This window comes from Monodelphis domestica, chromosome 1, assembly GCF_027887165.1.
Source record: "Monodelphis domestica isolate mMonDom1 chromosome 1, mMonDom1.pri, whole genome shotgun sequence".
Lineage (NCBI taxonomy): Eukaryota > Metazoa > Chordata > Mammalia > Didelphimorphia > Didelphidae > Monodelphis > Monodelphis domestica.
Genome location: NC_077227.1, coordinates 204,748,046 through 204,769,763, shown reverse-complemented (window position 1 = coordinate 204,769,763; position 21,718 = coordinate 204,748,046). Strand labels below are relative to the sequence as shown.

The 21,718-nt window shown below is 44.7% G+C and overlaps 2 protein-coding genes across 5 annotated transcripts in view; both read right to left on the bottom strand.

Moving 5' to 3' along the window:
* Positions 1-752: 752 nt before the first annotated feature.
* Positions 753-11,056, bottom strand: LOC130456284 (bifunctional peptidase and (3S)-lysyl hydroxylase JMJD7-like). 4 transcript variants are annotated; one of them, XM_056810320.1, is made up of 5 exons: positions 10,954-11,056; positions 9,492-9,587; positions 9,224-9,336; positions 5,981-6,140; positions 753-5,887 (listed from the first exon to the last, which is right to left on the bottom strand). In XM_056810320.1, exons 1-5 carry the CDS (start codon positions 11,015-11,017, stop codon positions 5,799-5,801), a joined length of 522 nt encoding a protein of 173 aa, XP_056666298.1. In that variant the 5' UTR covers positions 11,018-11,056; the 3' UTR covers positions 753-5,798. The 4 variants fall into 4 exon arrangements, with proteins under 4 accessions (XP_056666298.1, XP_056666299.1, XP_056666300.1 ...); XM_056810321.1 differs by having other exon boundaries at positions 9,260-9,336; positions 10,954-11,052; XM_056810322.1 differs by having other exon boundaries at positions 10,775-11,047.
* Positions 11,057-14,514: 3,458 nt separating this feature from the next.
* LOC100027821 (mitogen-activated protein kinase-binding protein 1) overlaps positions 14,515-21,718 on the bottom strand; it is a 34,878-nt gene continuing 27,674 nt past the window's right edge. Inside the window, exon 31 of the mRNA XM_056815982.1 lies at positions 14,515-14,792. Coding sequence (XP_056671960.1) covers positions 14,565-14,792 — 228 coding nt within the window. The 3' untranslated portion in view covers positions 14,515-14,564. The remainder of the gene's footprint in view (positions 14,793-21,718) is intronic.

Genomic DNA, 21,718 nt, shown 5'->3' with positions numbered 1-21,718 from the left:
AAGCAGGGCAAAGTCTCGACCCGGCTGCCCAAATGCTCAGCCTCGAGTGCCAGTTATTAGGTCATTCGGTATCAAACCCTGGCTTCCACAGCCATGTGTCCGGAGCTTCTGCCTGGATCGTCGCGCCCCGGGCAGCAGGGCTCCTCTTTGATTCACTACTACTAGTTGGTTATTAGTCGTGAGACCCCCAGAACAGAGCAGGGATGCCCTCAGAGCCGCGGAGGAGCCGCGAGAAGCCGAAGAAAAGTCGCCGCACGGCTGCCTCCGAGAAGGGCTTATTAAACAGCAGGCTAGCTAGGACGCCCTTTGCAGCGTCGGTGACGGGCCTGGGAACCTATTTCTGTAAGGCACGTCTTACTGTGGAAGAGAGACTAGCTTTGTTCTGTTTGCTCTCATGGAACCCCCCCAGGGAGGGGCCTGGCTGAAAAGTAGAGTTAGATCGAGGCGGCCTCCTCGCCACTGCATGGGCAGCCACCCAGAATCAGGAAGAACTGAGGTCACATCTGGCTTTAGTCACTAGCTGTATGCCCCTGGACAAGTCATTTAACCACTGATTGCCTCCATTTCCTGAACCAAAAATATCATAGAGAAAAATATTAATAGCTGGCTCCCAGGGTGTTTAGGAGGACCAAATGAGATAGCAATTCTAAAGCACTCTGCACAGGGGGCAGCTGGGGAGCTGTAACAGTTAAAATTATGGGGAGATGGGGAGACTGAGGCAGGTAGAAATTAGTTTCTCTCTGCAAGGAGTATTATATTTTTTAGAGGTTTATTAAAGGCTAAAGATTAAAGAATATACAAGTAAGAAACATGTGCCTAGGCCAGAGGCCTAGACAAAATAACCTCACATCACGCAAGAGACGAGCCTGCTCCAAAATGGAAGTCCAAAAAGAGCCAAGAGAGAGAGAGCCTCAAAAGCCTTTGAATCAGCTTAAATACCTTCTTGATCTCGGCCCAGATGAGATTACAAGGCATTCTGGGGAAGTGGAGCAAAGGCTCGTGGGGATTGTAGTCCTGTATTCGAGTCTATTTTTTACATTCCCCATATGATCATTTTTGGAAAAATTAATTTTCCCCCAAAAGGATCATAAAAACATAATAAACTTAAAAGATTACAATAATTTGAGGATAAGAGAAAAAAGAATAAAACCAATAATTGCTGAACACATTGACAAAAAGCCATTAGGGGGCAGTCCCCTTTGGCATAAAAGTATACATACAAATAAATGTTCAATCAACCACACCCAAAGTTCAATTTTGTGCAACTTGTGGTCTGGAGGCTTCTTCATGGTGGCTTCTCCAACAGTTCAGTTCTGGATTCAGAAAGGTAGCATCTTCTTTACCTAAAATTCTTCTCAAAAGGAATTTAAACTATGCAATTTAAATGATTTTTTTTTTTACATTCCCCCGTGTTGTGGGTAATTGAAAGATTCAGAATCAGTTAGGGATGCATGGCTGAGGTATGAGGTATATGAATCAATTGGCAAGAGATATTAAAAAGACATCAGAAAATCCAAAAGAAAAATTTCTGGATGAAAATATAGACTATCAAAGTCTTATGTGTAAAAATTCCAAGTAGAAGAAAAATAAATCTATAACAGGTCCTTCAATCAGGGCCCAATCAAAATGATCTAAGAAATGATGCATTTACCCAATCAGTGCCAGGACTACAGAAAGGTACCACACTATGAGAGGCAGAAAAGGGGACCAGATTATAGGAGCCAAGGTTTCGGAGATATCTTCAGGGTGAGTGTGGATACAAGGAAAGCCTATGTCTTAACACATGTTAAACATAGTAACCTCGAGTCTTCACACTAGGTTCAAGACCTTTGTATTGGCCTAGAAGTGCATCAATCCATCCTAGATTGGCCTTTCTTTGGCCCTATGAAATGGCTCTTGTGTGTATCTCTTGTCCTGGAATCAGACAGAATCATTAAGCAAAGTCCCATAATTTATTTAAATAATTAGTGGCATCATTTTTATAGTCACAAGCCTTTTAGGGCATGTATTAGCAAATGTATCTTAAACTTAAGAATCAAAAGGTTAAAGAAAATCTTAATACTGGTGACATGTGCTTCAAATATAAAAAGGAGAGAAAAAATAATAAAAAAAACTGAAAAAGTATATTGCACATGCAAGAAAAATATAATAATAAAAGAGCTTTAAAAAATTCAAAAATATAGCTTATAACCATTGACACTCTGTGTCAGTTAAGAAAATATAAAATACAAGGCTTTCTCACCAAAAAATGAAATCCATTTCCTCTTTGTATCTGGCCATGATCACTGTGAGTACAAAGCAAATGAATTGAACAAGGTTAGCAATTTTTTCATCTTTATAAATACAGTAGTACAAATATGTAGATATCAACACAGTTATAGGGGAAAAACAACAGAATTTTAAAACTCAGTACATTCAAAATAAATTCAATCAACCTTCAGTTCACAGAATAATATTGAATCCAGTAATATATGAACTTAAAATCACAAAGTTAAACCTTAAACAAAAAATGCAATAGAATACAGAGATTTTGTAATAAACCATTGGAGTCTGAAATGCCTTAGAATATAGCCTTTAGTCTCTTCAAAGTTCCTTGGGGTTTTTTTTTGTTTGTTTGTTTGTTTTTAATTATCCATTTAAATGTCTATTGTCCGAAGGTAGAGTAGTAAAGGCTAGGCTATGGGATTCAAGGGATCCGTCCAGGGCCCCATAACTGGGAAGCATCTGAGGCCAGATTTTAACTAGAGACCTCCCATCTCTGGGCCTGGCTTCCAGTTCGCTGGGCCACCCATTTTCTTCCCCAGAGGTAAAGTTGAATCTTCGGGCTGAGTCTGCTCCCAGACAGGCAGGTAAAATCAATGAAATTGCCAGAAGAGTCAAAAATCCTTTTAAACCCATTGCTTTTTAGGTTTCTGTTTGAAAAGATCTGTTTCTTCTCTCTAGTCTTTTCTCTCTTTCCCCTCTCTGATACCCCTGTGGTCAATACCCCCATCCACATGGAGGCTTAGCCTAAGGGAAAATTTCCCGGTCTCCTTTCCGTCTCCACTCTCCCCTCCACCCACGTGGCCAATACTGTTACCAGCTGGTCACAATGAGTCCTGAGCGATCTGCTCCAAGGATCTGGGTGATGAACCAACTGGGGTTGTGCTCGAGGGTCTGGGGCCCAGAAATAGGCAGGCAGCGGGCCGGTGAGAGGCCAGGAGCAGGGGCAGCTGCAGGGGTGGGCAAGGCCGGGACCAGGTACCAGGTGAGGATGATCAGGGCTGCAAGCAGGAAGTGGCGGGGTGGAGCCAGGTGGGGTGGGCAGCAGGTCTGGAGCCTGTAGCAGCTTTGCGAGGGTAGAAAACCTTGGCCAGAGAGATATGGCTCAAAAAAAATTTTTTTTCAAGGTACTAGCTATTAAAAGTTGAACTAAAGATCGGAAAAGAATTCAGAAGATTGAGTTTTTTTTTTTTCCATTAGGTCTCCAAACTGTAAAGATTAAAATTTAGGGGAGACGGGGAGACTGAGGCAGGTAGAAATTAGTTTCTCTCTGAAAGGAGTATTATATTTTTTAGAGGTTTATTAAAAGCTAAAGATTAAAGAATATACAAGAAACATGTGCCTAGGCCAGAGGCCTAGACAAAATAACCTCACATCACGCAAGAGACGAGCCTGCTCCAAAATGGAAGTCCAAAAGGAGCCAAGAGAGAGAGAGCCTCAAAAGCCTTTGAATCAGCTTAAATACCTTCTTGATCTCGGCCCAGATGAGATTACAAGGCATTCTGGGGAAGTGGAGCAAAGGCTCGTGGGGATTGTAGTCCTGTATTCGAGTCTATTTTTTATAGAGCTCAGTGGATGGAGAGCCAGGCCTAGAGAGGGGAGGTCCTGGGTTCAAACCTGGCCTCAGACACTTCCCAGCTGTGTGACCCTGGGCAAGCCACTTAACCCCCATTGCCTAGCCCTTACTGCTCCTCTGCCTTGGAGCCAATACCCAGGACTGATTCCAAGACGGAAGGTAAGGGCTTAAAAAATAAAATAGGATGAAATAAAATAAAATAAAGCACTCAGCACAGAGCCTGGCACTCTGGGGCTATCAAAGGGCTGATTCTCTCAGGCACTCTGAAGTCCTGTGTGAACATGCCTGTTTGGAGATTCTGTGCTCTTATTTTCATCTTACTCTGAACATACTCACTACGTTTTACCCTCCATCCTGTCCTCCTGGAGGAAGGCTTGGGGATGCCCCCAGAGGCCAGGGGAGATGTGAGGCCCAGGCTGAGCCCGAGGGCCCAGTGTGAATCTTGAAATTTCTCAGACTTGTGAATGTTAAAAGATTCTCAGACTCTACCTTAGAACATTTGGTTAAGACCATTCCCCATTTTAAACAATGAAGCTACTTGGATCTAAAATGTGAGAACTCTACTTAAGATCAGAAATGGGACTCCATCCCTACTTAAGACTGCTTTAGGGAAGAAAACTCCTTGCAGAACAATGAAAAGTACTTAAACCCATACTTAAGCCATGCCTATTTTTAGAATTATTACAAAGGGGTGCTAAGTACCTATAAAGGTCAGGCAACTTGTGAACTTAAAAGGAGCAAAGAGGAAAACACTTACACAGAGATTCTAACCTACTCAGGTGTGGAGTACTAAAAGGATTAGTCTACTCAGGTGTGGATTCAGAATGGGCTGTCCTTTGGAAAACGTCTACCGTGATTGGTAGATGGAAGAACTTAGGGGAGGTAACATAGGAGAAAACCCCCTCTATAAGAAAAAGGACAGACTGTTGAAAAAATCTCTTGAGATATACAGGCTCTTGAGAGACAATCTCTAAGGAGGTCTTTCAAGGGAGGCTGACTCTGGCTGGAACAACCTCTGGGGAGACTCTGTCCCCCTGAATCCTCGCTTGAACAGATCTTCTGGTGAGTGATTAGGACTGACTGATCTTTTGTTTTGGGGCTTAAGCCTGGGTTGGCCAGTGCTGCCTGGGCCGGCCTATTCTTTTCACATTTATTTCCTTTTTCTCTCTCTCTCTCTCTTTGATTCCTCATTGTATTATTAATTAAAACTCTCTATAAACCCAGTTGACTTGGGTATATTCATAATTGGGAATATTTCCCTGGCGACCACCGTATATTTGATTTAAAAACAAAACACTGTAGTGAAAACATATTTCCAGAGGGCACAATTTACTCACCCACTCTCATATCTACTACAATTTATATCTTCCACCATTTTAACTCTTACAGTTTATGGCATCAACTCTTTTAACTGCCATAGTTTATGGCTCCCACTCTTTTAATTATTACACCAGGGATCCTCCTTCTGTGAAAGCTGCCCCTCCCCCGTCCTTGTACCAAACCCTCCCGGCTCCCCACAGAGGCTCCAAGGTGTGAGTGCCCCATAGAGCGGCGGGCTGCTGCTCTGGGAAGAAGGAAAGCCGAGGACATCAGGGCGAATCATGGATTTGTAGGCACTCGGCCAAGGAAAGGGCTAGAGTGACTGCCATACAGGCAGGAAGGTTCTTACACACCAGAGGGATCCCCCCCCCCAAAACCCCCCTCCCCCCAGCCCCATCCAGACCCCCTCCTCCAGAGTTCTACCCCAGGGGTGGCGGGGGGAAGGGGGGGGGCACATCAGCCACGGCTCACCCTTCGCTTCAGAGACCAGCCTGTCTGGCAAAACTGTCCCAAACGGATCCCTCACCACAGCCGGCTTCTCCCCAGGAAAAAGCCTCGCAGCCCAGGGCTTCTCTAGAAGTGAGCATGTTTCTGGACGGGCGTCCAGAGACCTGGGAAGGCAGCTCCCACAAGGCCTTCCCTAGCCGACGCCTGCGGCCTGCGAGAGGGAGTCCAGAAGCTGGTAGTAGCTGTACTTGAGGTCATATTCCATGTCGTACCAGAAATTCACTGGGAAGGAAAGAGGATCTGGCCATTAGCCTCTCCCCCCCATCCAGGCCCAGGCCTGGGCCACCCTCAGCCCTCCCCGTCCTCCCTCCTCACCGGCGACACAGCCGTGAGACTGACGGACGTGGTGAAACCAGAGAGCCGGCAGGTAGAGCATCTCCCCCGCCTGCACCCTGCAGCGCAGCGGCCGGGCCTGCTCGTAGCGGGGATAGCGGACCAGGTCTGGGGCCAAGGGGTCCAGGGGGATCCAGGGGACCTGCGGGAGCAGCCATTTACACACGACAGCCAGCAGAGGCCAGACGCAGGCCCATCCCACCCGACTCCCAGCATGCTCTTGGCCCACTTGGCCAGGGGATGGACAGGGGGCACAGCAGGGCAGAGGATGGGCATGGGGCACAGCGGGGCAGCAGAGGGGAAGGGGGCACGGCAAGCAAGTTCTCCAGGACAGGGTTTTCCCTGCCTTCCCCTAGGGATCAAGGAGAGTGGGTGTGTGTGTGTGCCTAAATCTGTGTGTGTGTCTGTGTGTGTGTATCTGTGTGTATCTGTGTGTATCTGTGTGTATCTGTATGTATGTCTGAGTGTGTCTGTGTGTATATCTGTGTGTGTATCTGTGTATGTCTGTGTGTCTGTGTATATCTGTGTGTCTGTGTGTGTGTATCTGTGTATATCTGTATGAGTCTGTGTGTGTGCCTATATCTGTGTGTGTCTGGGTGTATATCTGTGTGTGTCTGTGTATATATGTGTCTGTGTGTATCTGTGTATCTGTGTGTATATGTGTCTGTGTGTCTGTGTGTATATCTGTGTATGTGTCTGTTTTTGTGTATCTGTGTTTATATCTGTATGTCTGTGTGTGTATCTGTGTGTATATCTGTCTGTGTGTCTGTCTGGTGTCTATCTGTGTATGTGTCTGTTTTTGTGTATCTGTGTTTATATCTGTATGTCTGTGTGTATATCTGTGTGTCTGTGTATCTGTGTGTATATCTGTGTGTTTCTGTGTCTATCTGTGTGTGTGTCTGTGTGTCTATCTGTCTGTGTGTATCTGTGTGTCTATCTGTCTGTGTTGTCTGTGTGTATATCTGCGTGTGTCTGTTTTTGTGTATCTGTGTTTATATCTGTATGTCTGTGTGTGTATCTGTGTGTATATCTGTCTGGTGTCTATCTGTGTATATCTGTCTGTGTGTCTATCTGTGTATGTGTCTGTTATTGTGTAACTGTGTTTATATCTGTATGTCTGTGTATCTGTGTGTATATCTCTGTGTGTCTGTGTATCTGTGTGTATATCTGTGTGTCTCTGTGTATATCTGTCTGTGTGTATCTGTGTGTCTATCTGTGTGTGTGTCTGTGTGTCTATCTGTGTGTATGTCTGTGTGTCTATGTGTATATCTGTGTGTGTGTCTGTTTTTGTGTATCTGTGTTTATATCTGTATGTCTGTGTGTGTATCTGTGTGTATATCTCTGGGTGTTTGTGTATCTGTGTGTATATCTGTGTGTCTCTGTGTATATCAGTCTGTGTGTATCTGTGTGTCTATCTGTGTGTGTGTCTGTGTGTCTATCTGTCTGTGTGTATCTGTGTGTATATCTGTGTGTGTATCTGTGTATATCTGTGTGTCTCTGTGTATATCTGTCTGTGTGTATCTGTGTGTCTCTGTGTATATCTGTGTGTGTCTGTGTGTCCATCTGTGTGTATGTCTGTGTGTCTATCTGTGTGTGTGTCTGTGTGTATATCTGTGTGTGTATCTGTGTGTGTATCTCTGTGTGTCGGTATCTGTGTGTATATCTGTGTGTCTGTGTCTGTCTGTGTGTATATCTGTGTGTGTCTATCTGTGTGTGTGTCTGTGTGTATATCTGTGTATGTGTCTGTTTTTGTGTATCTGTGTTTATATCTGTATGTCTGTGTATCTGTGTGTATATCTCTGTGTGTCTGTGTATCTGTGTGTATATCTGTGTGTCTCTGTGTATATCAGTCTGTGTGTATCTGTGTGTCTATCTGTGTGTATCTGTGTGTGTATCTGTGTGTATATCTGTGTGTCTCTGTGTATATCTGTCTGTGTGTATCTGTGTGTCTGTGTGTATCTGTGTGTCTCTGTGTATATCTGTGTGTGTATCTGTGTGTATATCTGTGTGTGTCTGTGTGTCCATCTGTGTGTATGTCTGTGTGTTTATCTGTGTGTGTGTCTGTGTGTATATCTGTGTGTGTATCTGTGTGTATATCTCTGTGTGTCTGTATCTGTGTGTATATCTGTGTGTCTGTGTGTCTATCTGTCTGTGTGTGTCTATCTGTGTGTGTGTCTGTGTGTATATCTGTGTATGTGTCTGTTTTTGTGTATCTGTGTTTATATCTGTATGTCTGTGTATCTGTGTGTATATCTCTGTGTGTCTGTGTATCTGTGTGTATATCTGTGTGTCTCTGTGTATATCAGTCTGTGTGTATCTGTGTGTCTATCTGTGTGTGTGTCTGTGTGTCTATCTGTCTGTGTGTATCTGTGTGTATATCTGTGTGTGTATCTGTGTGTATATCTCTGTGTGTCTCTGTGTATATCTGTGTGTGTATCTGTGTGTATATCTGTGTGTTTATCTGTGTGTATATCTCTGTGTGTCTGTATCTGTGTGTATATCTGTGTGTCTGTGTGTCTATCTGTCTGTGTGTATATCTGTGTGTGTCTATCTGTCTGTGTGTATATCTGTGTATGTGTCTGTTTTTGTGTATCTGTGTTTATATCTGTATGTCTGTGTATCTGTGTGTATATCTCTGTGTGTCTGTGTATCTGTGTGTATATCTGTGTGTCTCTGTGTATATCAGTCTGTGTCTATCTGTGTGTGTGTCTGTGTGTCTATCTGTCTGTGTGTATCTGTGTGTATATCTGTGTGTGTATCTGTGTGTATATCTCTGTGTGTCTCTGTGTATATCTGTGTGTGTATCTGTGTGTATATCTCTGTGTGTCTGTATCTGTGTGTATATCTGTGTGTCTGTGTGTCTATCTGTCTGTGTGTATATCTGTGTGTGTCTATCTGTCTGTGTGTATATCTGTGTATGTGTCTGTTTTTGTGTATCTGTGTTTATATCTGTATGTCTGTGTATCTGTGTGTATATCTGTGTGTATATCTGTGTGTCTCTGTGTATATCTGTGTGTGTATCTGTGTGTATATCTGTGTGTGTCTGTGTGTATCTGTGTGTATCTGTGTGTGTATCTGTGTGTATATCTGTGTGTCTCTGTGTATATGTCTATCTGTGTGTATATCTGTGTGTGTCTGTGTGTCTATCTGTGTGTGTGTCTGTGTGTCTATCTGTGTGTGTGTCTGCGTTTGCTTTCTGCACACACGCGCACACATAAGCCCCACCAGGGCCTGCACGGGGACTGCCTGCAGGTGGGGCACCTTCTCCGACGCTTCCTCATCCGAGATCCTGAAGGAGCCGTCCTGCGCCATGTGGTAGGTGGCTGGGGTATACAGCTCTGCGGCCAGAAGGAAAGGGGGTCAGGGGAAGGTGCTGGGTCACCCCCCAGTGGGGCGAGGCTCCCCATGCCTTCTCCCAGGACGGCGGGTAGGTCACTGCGCTGGCCGGCTTGGGGCTGCCGCCCTCCTCCTGGGAGCCCGTCCCGTACCGTACCGTAGGGGATGAAAGGCCGGTCGCTGGGTGGGTGCAGGAGGAAGTGCTTCTCCCCGGCTATCACGCAGTACAGGTTCTCGTAGTGGTCCTTGTGCACTGCCAAACACAGAGGCCATGGGCAGGCTCCGGAGGCCCTCCCGGGTCCCGCTGGCCGCTCAGGCTGCACCCTCCAATCCTGGCCCCAGTGTCTCCCGCAGTCACGGGCTCACGCCTCATGCACGTGCTCACGGAACGCCCAGAGGACGGAGACAGACACCTCCCCTTCCGGGAGCGTTGGTAGGGAGGGAGCTCGCGGGAGGCGCATCAGAAATACAACCGCAGCACCATCTAAGTGGGATCGCAAGTGAGCCCCAACTTCGGCCTCCCATCCGGTACATTCTACTAATTGCCCCTTGCGAGGCAGCAAAATAGTGCAGCAGAGAGATCGCCGGGCCAGGAGTCACGAAGACCCGCGTTCCCATCCAGCCTCAGACACTTTCTAGCCGTGTCACCTCAAGCAAGTCACTTCACCCACCCTCTTTGCCATCATCTCCTCATCGATACAAGAAGCTGCAGAAGGAAATGGCAAACCACTCCGGTGTCTTTAACAAGAAAACCCCAAATGGGGTCCCAGAGAGTCGGGCGCCTCAGAAGCGACTGAATGAGATGGCCACGCACCGAGACAAAAGGGAAACGGCCTATCTTCAAGGACCTGACAGCCTTCTGAGGGTGGCAGGGCAGGAGAAGGGGGCTTTTTCTTTGAAAAAATCATGGCGTCTCAGCATCAGAAGGGCCTCGAGTCAGGAGACTGCTTCCGGGGCAGGGCTCCCTTCCGACCCAGACAGGCCTCTTCCTATCACACAAACTTTTCAAAAAGGCTTTCAGGTTAGTTAGCGCCCCCTGTGCCAGGCCCTACGGCACAGCATAGCAGCCTAACGTCCTTGCTGGTGATCCCTTCTCTCCCTCCATCCCTCCCTCGGGGTCATCCTGCCCGTCAAGAAGCACCGACTGCCCTTTTCGTGTCCTGGCGGAGGCCTGAGCTTATCTGAAAGGCCTGGAAACTGCTGGGGGACTGGGCACGATTCCCAGAGAAGAGATTTCTAAATAGTAAACTCCATGAAGACAGGGAGGAGTTCCCAACCCATCTTCCCAGAGTAGACCGACCAGTGGGCGGGACTTAAGGAAACAAGGAAAATGCCCCGCTTCCCTCACACTCCCCGAGCCCCACCGCTCTCCCGCAATGCACAGCTCCCACCTTCTTCAGATCCTCAGTGTTCTTTGCTCTAATACAAAGGGCTACTTACGATTCCCAGTACGCATTGCGCCTACACCCTAAGAGGCAGTCGCTCCGCAGCCTAGAGGGGGTGAGTTCCGGGCAAAAGGAATACTAATCCCGGCGTGCCCTGCGCTTCACCCGCATTTGGTGTTGACTTTGGCAGGGCCAAAGAAGGCCGCCGTAGCCTCGTAGTAAAACCCCACTGACCTCCCGCAGTAGCTGGGAATTCTAAGAGTTGCCTTCGCACAGCCTGCAACGCCGCCTCCGCCATCTCCAGGCCAGTCGGTGCGAGCCCCTCCCAGTCCCGGTGAGGCCCCGCCCTCAGGAGAATGCTCGAAACCCTCCCCACCCTCCCCCAGACATAAGTGGCTCACACCATCCAGCACAAACTCCTCGGTCCGTACCAAAGTGGTCGTATTTTATTGACTGGTTCGACACTTATACAAACGGAAACGTTAAAAAGGACCCCAGCCCCGCAGGCAAGCACGGGGAAGGGAAATCAGAGCGAGGCCGGGGACCAGAGTATAAAAGTTATAAATAAGGAGTGTCCAAAATGGCAACGGATAAGGGGGAGTGCCAGACCTCGGGCATGCGGAGGGGCCCGGCCCAGGGCAGTTGGGGCTGCTGACAACAGCCCTTTGGTAGCGATGAGCCCCTCCTGTCGGGAGCGGGGCCACGCCAATGAACATGGAGAAGTCCAGAGAGGGCCGCCTAAAGAGGCAACTGGAGGTTCACAATCTGGATGAAACTGCAGCATTGGACCCAGGCTGGCCTCAGCTGGGGGTGGGGGTGGCGGTGGGGTGGGGTAAGGCTTCAGCCCTTGGGGTTTGGGTTTGCAGTGATTTCTGGAATGGCCTCCTCCACTCTGCTTCATGGCCACCCTTCCCAGCTTTGGGCTCTCTTGGAGCTGTCCCACCCATGCCACAAGGTTTTTTATCCAGGTGGCTCCTGTCCATGTCAGTGTTCAGGAACGTGGGGAGAGGAGTGGTGGGGAAAAGGTGCCGGAAGGAATCAAAGTTAGCCAAGCCTCAAATGAGGGCCAAGCCTTCTGCTTCGGTTGAGCAGAACTGCGGGGTCTCCCGCTGCCAAGAGGAAGCATCCCCTCCATGGAGGCGCTTATCTCCTCATGAAGCCAGCAGCACTCTGGGACCCAGAGACAAATGTCCAGAACCCACAACTCTCACGGGAAATGGCCTTACTACTGGGATCTCCTTTTGACATGCCTGTCCTTCTACTAATGTCCCTCCCTCCACTCAAAACTGTCCCCTTGAAAACTCAGTCCCCTACACTACTATTTATAACCTCTCTACCCCAAATCACTTCCCTGTTCCACCCTTCTTCTTCCCCAAACGTCTCTGAGCCAGCCACTGGCTAAATTCATAGCTACCTAAGCCTCTGTTCCCTCCACATCACAATAGGCTAAGGACCCAGTATGATTGCTACACAACACTATTCTGAAGAAGGCCTGCTTTCCAGACAATATGGCTTTAAGTCAGATCTCCTGTTGTCCTGGGGGGGTTCAAGGAAGCCAATCTGTGGCTCGAGCCACAACAATGATTTTGTCAAATACATCACGCCAAGTTCTGATCCGGCACCCTTTCACGTGTCTCCTTCACTGAAAAAACTGTGTATGGGGCAATCCAAGGAGTGCAAGGGTTAGAGCCACAGGTGAAGGAATGAGGAGGGGGATCACACAGCCTGTTGTGTCTGCTTCTGAAATCCTTGAAGGAGGATGGGCTCAGTTAGGATAGGGCTAGCACCTTAGAACTGCCCTTCAAACGAAGGCAAATGGGAATCCCCAGCCCCACAGACTTAGCAAAAAGAATTGCTTGGCTTCTACAGACTAGAGTTCAAGAAAAACGAAGAAAAGAAGGAAAATGGAGGGGAAAAGATGATGGAGGAGCCCAGAACTCTGGGGTTCTCCAGTCTGGAGACCTTTCTGACCTGCAGTAATGCCTCACAGAGCTGGCCGCACATACTCTGGCTAGAAGGGAAGAGTGGAAAAAGAATACTTCCTGGGAGGGAGCCACTTTGGAAGGGAACAGATGAATAAAGGGGATGTGTGTCCCTGACCTAGCCTTTCTAGTCCCCTAAGGGTGAGCAGGGCCATAAATAAGGTTCAGAAGACTGTGTCTTTCTGAACTTCAGAGGGACACCTTTGCTGATCATGGCAGACACTAGGATTTTCTACTCATGCATTGGAGAACCCCAGCTAGTTTCAGGGCAAGCAGGAAGAGGGCAAGACTTCCTGCCATTGGTTGGGGCATCCCCAGCCCCCACCCCACTAAGTGCCTTCCCCCACTGAATACCCTGTATTTGCTCCAACCCAAGGAGCCGATCCCTGCAGTGATTCAAATGGCTTCAAAGAAAGCAGGGGCTAAGGCCCCAACCCTGTTCCCCAAACTCAGTGGGAAGAGCTGCTTCCCAAATCCCCATAGCTTCCTGCAGCACCAAGAAAACTTTGGCCAGTCTTCAGATCTGCTCGAGATACAAGCATCTAGAAGCACTCTGAAAGCAGAAGTCAAGGATGGGGGTAAAAGTTGGGAAAATAAATTAATAGGACTGGGGAGCACTGAGTTGAAAAAAATGGGATCAGGCATGGGACTCCCCTTACGTTTGAAGTTTTTGACCTATATAGGTACATGGAAGGATGGACATTGGAACATTTCCTTTTGGCCAGAAACTCTGGGGCTTAGAGCCTCCTTTCCATTCGTCTTTCCACAGCCTGGAGCAGAAGCTCAGAGTATTGCTCCAACAGTGCTTGTGTCTGTTCCGTTCCCAGAGCACTTGGACTCCCACTGGGACTGGCTGTCAGCACACCAGTCAGAGACTCCAGTTCTTGCCCCATGGAAGAGAAGGTATTGTCTACAGATTGGACAATTCTACTTTGCTCTGCTGAAGGTTCTACAGTCTTTCAAAAAAAAAAGAAAAGAAAAGAAAAGAAGGAAAATGGAATGGAGGGGAAAAGATGATGGAGGAGCCCAGAGCTCTGGGGTACTTCAGTCTGGAGACCTTTCTGACCTGCAGTAATGCCTCACAGAGCTGGCCTCACATACTCTGTCTAGAAGGGAAGAGTGGAAAAAGAATACTTCCTGGAAGGGAAGGTAGACAAGGTTACAGAGCCACTTTGGAAGGGAACAGATGAATAAAGGGGATGTGTCCCTGACCTAGCCTTTCTAGTCCCCTAAGGGTGAAGAGTACCAAATAATAAGGTTCAGAAGACTGTGTCTTTCTGAACTTCAGAGGGACACCTTTGCTGATCATGGCAGACACTAGGATTTTCTACTCATGCATTGGAGAACCCCAGCTAGTTTCAGGGCAAGCAGGAAGAGGGCAAGACTTCCTGCCATTGATTGGGGCACCCCTGGCCCCCACCCCACCCCCTTGCTGAGTGCCTTCCCCCACTGAATACCCTGTATTTGCTCCAACCCAAGGAGCCGATCCCTGCAGTGATTCAAATGGCTTCAAAGAAAGCAGGGGCTAAGGCCCCAACCCTGTTCCCCAAACTCAGTGGGAAGAGCTGCTTCCCAAATCCCCATAGCTTCCTGCAGCACCAAGAAAACTTTGGCCAGTCTTCAGATCTGCTCGAGATACAAGCATCTAGAAGCACTCTGAAAGCAGAAGTCAAGGATGGGTAAAGGTTGGGAAAATAAATTAATAGGACTGGGGAGCACCGAGTTGAAAAAAATGGGATCAGGCATGGGACTCCCCTTACGTTTGAAGTTTTTTTCCTCACTTTTCAAATGAGAACGATGGACACAAATGAGAACCATGGAGAAAGAGGAGCAAAGTTTATTTTTGGCCAGATCCTCTGGGGCTTAGAGCCTCCCTTGCATTCGTCTTTGCACAGCCTGGAGCAGAAGCTGAGAATACTGCTCCAGCAGTGCCTGGGTCTGGTCGGTTGCCAGAGCACCTGCACTCCCACTGGGACTGGCTGTTGGCACACCAGTCAGAGACTCCAGGTCTTGCCGTGCCAGAGACAAAGTATCTTCTAGCAAATGCTTGATTGTGCTTTCCTCTGCTGAAGGTGAACTCGTCCGGACCACCTGCAAGAACAACCAAGAATGAAGTATTTGAGGAGATTTGAGGGGGGGCGTGGAGAAAGATGACCACGAGGCTACAAGAAGGAGCACAAGTATCTTTTCCCTATGTTTTTCTGTAGTGCTATGAGGTGTCTCAGCTAGATCAGCTTTAGAAATCTAGAGGCACACTTGTCACTACCACGACCACACCTGGCCAATGAGGGTGGAACCCTCTCACATTTTGCTGAAGACATTTCCTTCTTCATTTATTCACAGCAAAGCCAGAAACCTTCCAAAGAAGCTTTACTAAAAAACAAGGACAAATGAACTGATGGCGATTGAACTCAATGAAAAGACAGAAAGATATGGATTTATAGGATAAAGTTCAAATTTCTTAGATTAACATAAGTCTAACCACAGACTGGCTTGTTGCATCACAGATTTTAGATTTTAGGGTTTCACTTCCAATTCCTTAATGAGGGATATACTAGAAAATTGGGCCATATATGAGCATGCAGGAAACATGTTGGAAAATATGGTTTAGAATTAAAAAACATCAAAAACTTGTGATACATTTAGAAGTTTCTGACTGAGAAATAATTTCTTCTTCAAGGAGAGAGAACTATTAAAATAGAGAAATAAGAAAGCAGGTTTGCAAAACATAGAGGTTGCTACCAGGTTGGCTCCTGGCAGAATGTTAGGAAGAAATTTGAGGAGGACCTGAAGCCTGAAGCTGTGTGCTTAGTTCCTGTTTCTCTGCAACTTGGAGGGATCACTTCCTATCAGGAGAATAACTGACTTTCTGAGAGAAGCCATTTGACCTTATAGTTGAGGCCTCTGACCAGCTTTCTAGTCTCTGAATAGAGATTTCATCTGGATTTCCACCTACTTCTACCTCTTGTGTTCCTGAGCTTCGGTTTGAAATATATCTGCGTTCCTGTGAGAAAGGCCAATCTGTAGAAAGACTATACCTGTCTGTGATCATCAAGTAAACCTGAAGCCTTCTTGGTTGTAGGCCTTGGGTGACTCTACCATAGGTCACCAACTTATCCAGAAACCTGATATACTTCCTTTACCCAAGACTTTTTTTTAAACCCTCATCTTCCATCTTGGAATCAATACTGTTGTATTGGTTCCAAGGCAGAAGAGCGGTAAGGGCTAGGCAATGGGGGTTGAGTGACTGGCCCGGGGTCACACAGCTGGGAAGTGTGTGAACCTTAAAATTTCCCAGACCCTACTTTATAAGATTGGATTAAGACCATTCCCCCATTTGGGCAGTGAACTCTACTTAAAGCAGGAATGTGAGAATTCTACTTTACCTACTTGGGTCTGCCCTAGGGGAAGATAAAGTTGTAAACTCTTTTCTGAACAATGAAAAGTACTTAAACCCATACTTTTCTTAAGCTAAATACCTATAAAGGTCAAGCAACTTGTGAATTTACAAGGAACAAAGAACTGGAAAACTTAGATCTTTCCTGGTGTGAATTAACAATCCACACCTTCTTAGGTGTGGACTAAGAATGGGCGGTCCTATGGAAACATCTACAGTGATTGGTAGATGTAAGGACTTAGGGGAGGTGACAGAGAAGATTTTGCCCTTAAAAATAAGAGCTCAGGGAAGAGCTGGGAAATCATTCTGAAACATTCAGATTGGAGAGACTCATTGTGAGGAGAGTCATTCTGAAACATTCAGATGGAGGGAGCTGGTGAAAGCAGCTGAGATGCTGCTGGCCTGGTGTCATTAGAAATCCTTACTTAGATCTTATGGTGAGTTATAAAAAACTGACTGATTTCTCTTTTAAGACTCAGGTCTAGGCCATATTGGCTTTGAGGCCCTTCATACTTATTCCTTTCTTACTCTCTTTCTTTGATTGCTCATTGTATTGTTAATTAAAATCTCTATAAAACCCAATTGACTTGGGTATTTGAATAATTGGGAATATTCCCTGGCAACCACCTTATATTTGATTTTAAAACCAAGACACTGTAGTGAAACATATTTCTGCGGTCAAACTTACTCACCCTCTCTTATATCAATCACAATTTATATCTTCCACTATTTTAACCACTACAGTTTAAGACCTCAACCATTTTAAATCTCACACTTTATGGCAACCTTACGAAGTTGGTGAGAAACCCTCAAAAGACTTCTGTGAGATCTCTTTGCCTTATTACTTGTCTATCAGTCAGTTTTGTTTTCTGTTTTTAACTTGACTTCAATTTACAGCTGCAAGAACGGGTGAGTAAAAAATCCTTTTTGATTCTCCTTAAATTAAGCTGTTTTCGATCTTAGCAACAGGGCCCTAAGGTCCTGGCTAGCAATTGCCTAAATTAGGATTAGAAAAACCTGAGAAAACTTTTTGTCCTTGCCCTGCTTCTCACGTTTTTACTTTAAAAATATGGAGTCACAGACAGTTCAGACACAGACAGTTCAGAACTTAGTTGTTAACAACTGGAGTTTCAGTAAATACTTTGTTCTTTTCTTAGTACAAGCATTGACCTGCAGCTGACTTAGCAGCTGGCTCATCAGCCCTATGACCAATCTTATGAATACAGAATTCCTTGTCTCTCTGAAAGGGCTCATCACATGGAACTTATGGCAAAATCTAATCAACATACTACTTTCCCGTGACAATTTGATTGTTGTAATTTTAAAATTGTATTTCCTTGGAGAACTCAATTCTCAGTCAAACCAACCAATTGCTCCCTCTCATATTCAACAAATGGAAAAACTAAATACTAGACAGGACCTTATAGAGGAAGTTCAGGGAGAGATTGTCACTTTTATAAGAAGCATTAACAGAGAGTTAAGAACAATATCAGAATCTCTGTCCCACCCTGCTATGGACAATAACCCTCTTAACAAACCCACCCACCCCCCTTCCCCCTTGGCCTCAGAAAACTCTAACTCTAATCAATCAACTCTGAGTACACATGCCACCCACGCTTCCGACCCAACACAATCAACTCTAAATTCACACCCTACTGGTACTTCTGATCTTAATCCCTCTACTTCACACCTTACTGATTCCTCCAATCCAAACACCTCTGTATCCTTTCACACTTCTTCCTTGGCTCCTCCTTCTCATCCTACACAATCTACTTTAAGTTCACATTCCAACCTAAATTCACATCCTACCTCTGAATTTTTTGGCACTATGGGACAACAAACCCTTCCTTTTAATGTGCCCAACTCTTCTATTTCTCAGACTTATCCAATTGAAAATGGAGCAAGAAGTCTAAAAACAGGAGTACCAAATAATTTAGAAAGTTTATTTTCCTTTAAGGGAAGTACCCACTTTTAATAAAAATGGAAACTTGATATCTGTAAGACATCATACACCTTTTACCCCTGAGGATTTAAAAAAATTGAAGGAAGATATGCCATCATTTGAGGCCGAACCAATATTAATTATTAAAAAATTAGAGAACATATTCAGAACTTTTGACCCCACTTGGTTGGATGTTGAGAATATATTAGAAGAATTATTAACAAAGAGAGAACAAAATAAAATCTTCTCTCTGGCTAATCAAAAACGAGGTAGAAGAGGACATTATTGGCCAACTGAAGATCCACATTGGAACCCCAATGTTGAACTAGATTACACAAAACTAAATCAGGCCAGAGAAGCATTATTGACAGCCATGAGAGCTTGCTCTGATAGACCTGAAAAATGATCAAAATTTGAAAAAACCCAACATCATATTGATGAAACACCCTCCCAGTTTATGGACAGACTTATTGACGTAGGTAATACATATATGGACCTTGATTTATCCAGAGAGAGACATTAGACAAATACGTAGGCAATTTGTTAAAAATTGTTGTTCAGTGGTAAAAGACTTTAGAACTAGCTGTCCTAATTGGGACTCTATGGACCTCGATGAACTCTAAGGAGAGTAGCAACCTATGTTTATAAAGGTCGTGTAAAAAGACCTGAGGAAGACGATACATCAGTGGAAGATTTAAAGAAAGAAATTGAAATCTTAAAGAGACAATTGAAAAATAAGGGAGAGACTATAGCCCCTTTGCGGGAATTCACAAATAAATCAATAACTTGCCACATCTGTGAGAAGAAGGGCCACAAAATGATGGAATGTAGAACCTTTCTTCAGATGATTGGCAGGAATAGGCAGTTTAATAATAGCTTTAGAAATAACTATAGAAATGATGATAATGGTCATAGAAACCAGAATTTTAGAAACTCTAGAAATTATAATAATGACTATGGAAATAACTATAATGAACATAGAAATAAGATCTTTAGAAACCAGAATTATAGAAATAGGAAATGGGGAAAATAATGACAATGCTCCAAATGAAGAAAATGATAATACTCAACAACAATATATGAGAAATGGCGCTCATCCAAAAAAATACTCCAGGTACTAATGAACCTCAGAGAGGTGCCCTTCAGGAGGGTGCCCAAGGAACTTCCCAATATAATGATGATTCTTCTTAGATTGTATTGATTTTGTTGATGCTAATTAACCTCTTTCAGCTTTTTTTCTCCTCTCCAAATAGTAGGAAAGAATGAACAAAGAACTTAAGACTATGATTGGCAAATTATGCACTGAGACCCATTTAAAATGGCCTGAAATTCTCCCTCTGGCCCTATTTTATCTTAGAAGCAGGCCTAGAGACTACTTACATATTTCACCACTTGAGATGCTTTTTGGACATCTGCCTATACAGGCTAAGCCTTTCTCCCCGGCATATACCTCACTATTAGGGGGAGATAGTACTATTGCTTCCTATATACAGGAGTTACAGCACAAGCTACATGAACTTCATGAATCCAGAGCTGCAGTACAAGCTGGACCACTAGACTTTTCTCTGCATGACCTGAATCCAGGAGATAAAGTTTATGTTAAGAATTTCAAGCGTACTGGAGCAACTCAGCCTTCGTGGGAAGGACCATTCCAAATATTGTTAACTACTCCAACATCCATAAAGATTGGAGAAAGGGACTCTTGGATTCACTGCTCACATGTGAAGAAAGCATCTTCTGCTGAGACTGATTGACTGAAACCTATCGCATGCATTGGAGATAATAATCCATACACAACTGGATGCTTTTTTTCGAGAACACATTGAATTACTGGTTTTTTCCTCATTTTTTTGTTTTCTTTTTTTTTAAAATATATTTTATTTGATCATTTCCAAGCATTATTCGTTAAAGACATAGATCATTTTCTTTTCCTTCCCCCCCACCCCCCATAGCCGACGCGTAAGTCCACTGGTCCTTAGATGTTTTCTTGATTTGAACCCATTGCTTTGTTGATAGTATTTGCATTAGAGTGTTCATTTAGAGTCTATCCTCTGTCATGTCCCCTCAACCTCTGTATTCAGGCAGTTGCTTTTCCTCGGTGTTTCCACTCCCATAGTTTATCCTTTCCTTATGAATGGTGTTTTTTTTTCTCCTGGATCCCTGGAGATTGTTCAGGGATATTACACCGCCACTAATGGAGAAGTCCATTACGTTCGATTATACCACAGTGTATTAGTCTCTGTGTACAATGTTCTCCTGGTTCTGCTCCTCTCGCTCTGCATCACTTCTTGGAGGTTGTTCCAGTCTCCATGGAACTCCTCCACTTTATTATTCCTTTTAGCACAATAGTATTCCATCACCAACATATACCACAGTTTGTTCAGCCATTCCCCAATTAATGGGCATCCCCTCGTTTTCCAGTTTTGGGCCACCACAAAGAGCGCAGCTATGAATATTTTTGTACAAGTCTTTGTGTCCATTATCTCTTTGGGGTACAGACCCAGCAGTGCTATGGCTGGATCAAAGGGTAGATATTCTTTTGTTGCCCTTTGGGCATAGTTCCAAATTGCCCTCCAGAATGGTTGGATCAGTTCACAGCTCCACCAGCAATGAATTAATGTCCCTACTTTGCCACATCCCCTCCAGCATTCATTACATTCCTTTGCTGTTATGTTAGCCAGTCTGCTAGGTGTGAGGTGATACCTCAGAGTTGTTTTGATTTGCATCTCTCTGATTATAAGAGATGTAGAACACTTCTTCATGTGCTTGTTAATAGTTTTGATTTCTTTATCTGAGAACTGCCTATCCATTTCCCTTGCCCATTTATCAATTGGAGAATGGCTTGATTTTTTGTACAATTGATTTAGCTCATTATAAATATGAGTAATTAAACCTTTGTCAGAGGTTTCTATGAAGATTTTTTCCCAATTTGTTGTTTCCCTTCTGATTTTAGTTATATTGGTTTTGTTTGTACAAAAGCTTTTTAGTTTGATGTAGTCAAAATTATTTATTTTACATTTTGTGATTCTTTCTATATCTTGCTTGGTTTTAAAGCCTTTCCCCTCCCAAAGGTCTGACATGTATACTATTCTGTGTTTACCCAATTTACTTATGGTTTCCTTCTTTATGTTTAAGTCACTCACCCATTTTGAATTTATCTTGGTGTAGGGTGTGAGGTGTTGATCTATTCCTAGTCTCTCCCACACTGTCTTCCAATTTTCCCAGCAGTTTTTATCGAATAGTGGATTTTTGTCCCAAAAGCTGGGATCTTTGGGTTTATCGTATACTGCCTTGCTGAGGTCGCTTTCCCCCGGTCTATTCCACTGATCTTCCTTTCTGTTTCTTAGCCGGTACCAAATTGTTTTGATGACTGCTGCTTTGTAATATAGTTTTAGGTCAGGGACTGCAAGGCCCCCATCATATGTGTTTTTTTTCATTATTTCTCTGGATATCCTTGATCTTTTGTTCTTCCAAATGAACTTTGTTATGGTTTTTTCTAAATCAGTGAAGAAGTATTTTGGTAGTTCAATGGGTATGGCACTAAATAGATAAATAAGTTTGGGTAGGATGGTCATTTTTATTATATTGGCTCGTCCTATCCATGAGCAGTTAATGTTTTTCCATTTGTTCAAGTCTAGTTTTAGTTGTGTGGCGAGTGTTTTGTAGTTGTGTTCATAT

Excerpts from the sequence above, each read along its gene's own strand:
- LOC130456284 (XM_056810320.1), bottom strand. The coding sequence starts at position 11,017 with ATGGCGGAGGCGGCGTTGCAGGCTGTGCGAAGGCAACTCTTAGAATTC. Across the intron at positions 9,588-10,953 it reads ATTCCCAGCTACTGCGGGAG|TGCACAAGGACCACTACGAG; the intron begins GTCAGTGGGGTT and ends TGTGTTTGGCAG. Across the intron at positions 6,141-9,223 it reads CAGTCCCCGTGCAGGCCCTG|GTCCCCTGGATCCCCCTGGA; the intron begins GTGGGGCTTATG and ends CTGCTCCCGCAG.